This window comes from Pteropus alecto, unplaced genomic scaffold, assembly GCF_000325575.1.
Source record: "Pteropus alecto unplaced genomic scaffold, ASM32557v1 scaffold40, whole genome shotgun sequence".
Classification (NCBI taxonomy): Eukaryota; Metazoa; Chordata; class Mammalia; order Chiroptera; family Pteropodidae; genus Pteropus; species Pteropus alecto.
This window is the reverse complement of record NW_006431919.1, coordinates 2065765-2069810: the sequence shown is the minus strand read 5'-3', so window position 1 is coordinate 2069810 and position 4046 is coordinate 2065765. Positions and strand designations below refer to the sequence as shown.

At 52.6% G+C, this 4046-nt stretch overlaps 1 protein-coding gene across 10 annotated transcripts in view; it reads right to left on the bottom strand.

Annotated features, from left to right (window-relative positions):
- The window catches only part of TCOF1 (treacle ribosome biogenesis factor 1), a 38482-nt gene that overhangs the window by 9467 nt on the left and 24969 nt on the right, over positions 1 to 4046 (bottom strand). For 9 of the 10 annotated variants that reach the window (XM_015585301.2, XM_015585302.2, XM_025043008.1 and 6 more), the window contains one exon: positions 797 to 983. In XM_015585301.2, coding sequence (XP_015440787.1) covers positions 797 to 983 — 187 coding nt within the window. The remainder of the gene's footprint in view (positions 1 to 796; positions 984 to 4046) is intronic. The other variant, XM_015585306.2, reaches the window with a different exon arrangement.

Here is a 4046-nt window from a genome sequence, read left to right as displayed (position 1 = left end):
GCAGGAATCGTGCTGTAAATATATAACGTCACAACGTATCAAATAAAGATTATTGAGCATATGTACAGCATAGTCTCACCAAAAACACACATGTATAGCTTAGGTTTTTGTAAAGTTTACAGTTGTAAAATGCCCAGATAAACTGCTTAGTAATTATTCCAGACAGTGGGACTGGTACACTAGCAGGCAGGTGCACTAGCCTACTAAGATTAGGTATTACCATCCTCATTAAAAAGTGTCATAATAACAATAACGGCCATTAACCATTTTCTTGCTATCACTGGTAGAATTAGATTCTTGAAAAGTCAAAGAAATCACAGATTTGGTCCTGTCTCAGTTGTTGGATGAAATCTTTCCCTGAAAATGCTACTGTTTAAGGATTCCTTAACCCCCTTACATGCCACCATGACCTGGAGGCTCACTACCACCTCACCGCCCTCCCCACGTTTAGGCAGTCAGTTGTTACAAAGCTCTTCCTTAGACTACGTAGAAACCTGGTCCCTGCAGCTTTGTCTGTGTTCTACTCTTTGGAGCTGGCACAGAGAAGCCCTGGCAAATATTTCTCCTGAGCCAGCCCCTCATCAGGATGAACCAGTGTAGGGCCCAGAGTCCTTGCCCCAAACCCCTCCTAACAAACAACTTGCTTTGTGACTCTGCCAGAGACCTTTCCCTTCTGAGTTTCAATGAGGTGTGGGGGTACGGTGGGGGTGGTGGTGGTGTGTGTGTCCGTCCCCTCCCAGCCAAGCCTGGTGGTCACAGCAGGGAAGTCACCCCTGCGTGCTGGGCCCGCGCTCACCAGGAGCCAAACACTGCGTAGCGGGGATCACATCCTCATCCTCGCTCTCTGAGGAGGAGCTCCTGGCTGTGCTCTCCGAGGCCCGGGCCTTCTTCGGGGTATTCGCAGCCTGGGCTGGCGTAGGGGTAGCAGCTGGGACAGCTGGACTACGATTAAGTTCGATAAAAATCAGAGGGGTTTTAATCACCTTGAAAAACAAAAACAAAAACAAAACACCCCTCCAGTGATTAAAGGCTGGGCCAGGGGGAGGGGAAGATAGGGTCGGGGAAGGGTTTTACAAGGCAAGGAGATCCTGAGAGCCCAGAGCAGCTGGACACAGAAGATTCCAGCTGCCCAGTGCACTTGCAGCTCATTTTCAGCCACAGCACCTGCTAAGACCCAGCACAGCACCTCACAGATCACAGGAGCCCACCTGACTCTCACAACGAACCCCTGGGGTAGGCAGTATTAGCTCCATGGCGCAGATGGGAAAATCACAAGTCCCGAGAGGGGAGGAGAGGTGCCCAGGTCAGAGCCTAATGGAAGCAGAACCAGGGGCAGAACGTCCAATTCAGCCTTCTTTCCTCCAGGTGGCTTCAGAGACAGAGTCGCTGCTGAAGTAGTAATATACGACCACCTGGGGAGTTGTTCAGCCTAGTTGTCCCACCCCAGAGATTCTGATGCAGCCTCGTGTGATGTGGCCCAGGATGCAGCAACCCAGCTACATCAACCAGTATCTTCGATAAATAAACTGCACAGGGGCAAAACCAACAGGTTATGACTGAAAGGACCCAATGTAGTGTGTGCCCCTTATGTGGACACACAACCTAAAAATATCATTCACAAGACAATCAGGGAAATGGGGACACCGACTAGGCAGGTCAATTTTTTGGGTGTGACATTGTATTGTGGTTGTGCTTAAAAAAAAAAAAAAAAAAGTGATCACCCGAGCTGAATGGAGAGTTTGGATGAAATGGGCCTGGTCCAGAGTTCAGAACTGCTGAGGCTGGGGAGGGTGCACTTTAAATTTTTCCAATAACACGTTCAAAGAGAAAGAAAGAGGCAGCTGCTCCCTGGCATTCTGCGGACCAGTCTGGGAACCAAAACACTGGTGAATGTGCCCACTGCATGCACTGCACGTGTAGCTACAGCCAGGGAGCGGGGAGTCTGTTTTCCATTCCCCAAAAGTCAGGCCTGCTCTGAGTTCTGCTCCCTCCCTGGCCAGCAGGGAGACACAGGGCAGCAGGAGAGAGCTGCCTGAGGTCATGGTCTGGGACCCAGGTCTCCTCCATCATCCTATCTACCTCCTAAGCCTGACTCCTCACCCCGCCCCCAGGGTGCTGTGGGAGAGGAAAAGTGAAAAGTAAAGCAGAAAGGTGCCGCCCAAGGGTGGAAGCTTTGCTGGGCTCGGGCCCTTCCTACCCCTGCCAAACAGCCTCCCCCGCGGCTGCTCTGATCTGCCACTTCCAGAGCCTTCCTGCCCACGTGATGAAAGAGAGAAGGATGGAAAGTGGGAGAAGGCTTACAGTTGAGGGAGGGGGGATCTATATATATGTGAGAAGACACAGGAACAGATTGTCGGGGACGAAGAGAGGCAACGAACCCACTGAGGCAAACAATAGCGTCTGGGATGTTAAAAGCAGCTCAGCAGCAAAAGCCGCCTCCTCCTTGTTCCACCTGCCCACGCCGCCTGCCCTGGCCTCTGGGCTTCACAGGGTGCAGGGGCACGAAGGGACCACGGCTGAGCCTTGTTTCTGATCCCATCTCTGCCATGACCTCACTGTGTGGTTGAGGCCCTGAACTTGGTGAGCCTCAGTTTCCCACTTGTTGAAAGGGCTGTTAGTTATGCCAGCCTGCGTGTATTCACTGGAGGCGCTCTGATGTGTTTTGGAAAATGCAGAGCACAGTACACACAGCAGTGATGAGGGCCTTCCTTCTGGGCTGGTTAGAAAAGGATCGTGGGATGTTGAAGCAGGCTGAACATTTGCTGTGCCTCCCTGCAGGCGATGGGCAGAAGGATGCAGAGGGAACACGGGCACTCCCTACCACAGGGTCTGACGTCTGTAGAACCAAACCTGGGGGCAGTGCTCACCATCACACCATCACCTGTAGCAGCTGACCTCATCACGACCATATCTTCACTCCAGTCTGGGGCAAAGTAGGGGTGGGGGGCTGCCTAGCCCAGGCTCCTGACCCGGGGCAAGGGGCACAGCTACGAAGGCACCGAGGTGGCAGAGCTCCGGAGGGCGGCCTTCTCCAAGAGCCTCTCTCCTAACCGTCTGGGGCTAGTTAACAGATCCTGGGCCACCCCATCCCAGGGCACTGAGAAATCCCACGCCCTGAAGATGTGGCCTGGAGCCTCCGTGGTTCGCAAGCCTTCAGGGAGTCTCACTCAAAGAGTCCAGAAGACTGAAGCTCAGAAAGGGCAAGTGGCTTCATCTAGGGTGACCAGCAAACTGCTGCCAGAGCCAGGACTGGAAGTTAGTTCTCCAGGCACCAGACAGGAGCTCCTTCCAGGACCAGCATGCCAAGCCTCTGATTTAACAGCTCATTTGGTTTCTTACAGATCTCTTTTTTCTCTCTGCCTCAACATGAAACTGAGGGCAGGGCCTGTATTTTTTAAATTTGGTAGCTACGCCAGGCCCCAACATAGACCCTGGCCTGGGGTTAATGACAGCACAATAGTGCAGAGCCACAGACCACCTCCCAAAGTCTCTCTCAAAGCAAGTGGGTGGGCCCCATCTCCTGCAGGTGGGGAGACTGAGGCACAGCGAGAGGGCCTGGGAACAGAGCCACAATCCCCTCCCTCTCTGCCTCCCAGTCTGAATCTCTGCCCACCACCCTGCATCGATCCCTTTCCCCCAGTGACGGGCTAATAATAAAAAGAGAGCGAAACTTGTCCATAGAGAAGTGCTTGGTAAAAGCATAATAACGATAATAATCATAATTAGTGAGCTGGGGATTAAGGAGCTAAAAATCTCCCGGTTTGGAGGAGGCAGCAGCTTCCCCAGGCTGTGCCTTTTTCCCTGAATCCTCCCAGGGGAATGCACAAACTGCCGACTTTTTTTTCCTTCTTTTTAAATAGGGACTCCAGAATCTTCAGGACTAACGTACCAATTAAATGGTTCAGTTTAAGCATGATGTTCATTTTAATTGTGTTAGTCCACCCCCGCAGAGAAGGGCAAAGCGGCCCCCTCCCTCCCAGCTGTTCAGAGCCTCCCAGGAGGAGGCGGCCTCCTGAAGGAGCAGAGGGCAGTGCCCGGCCCTGCTT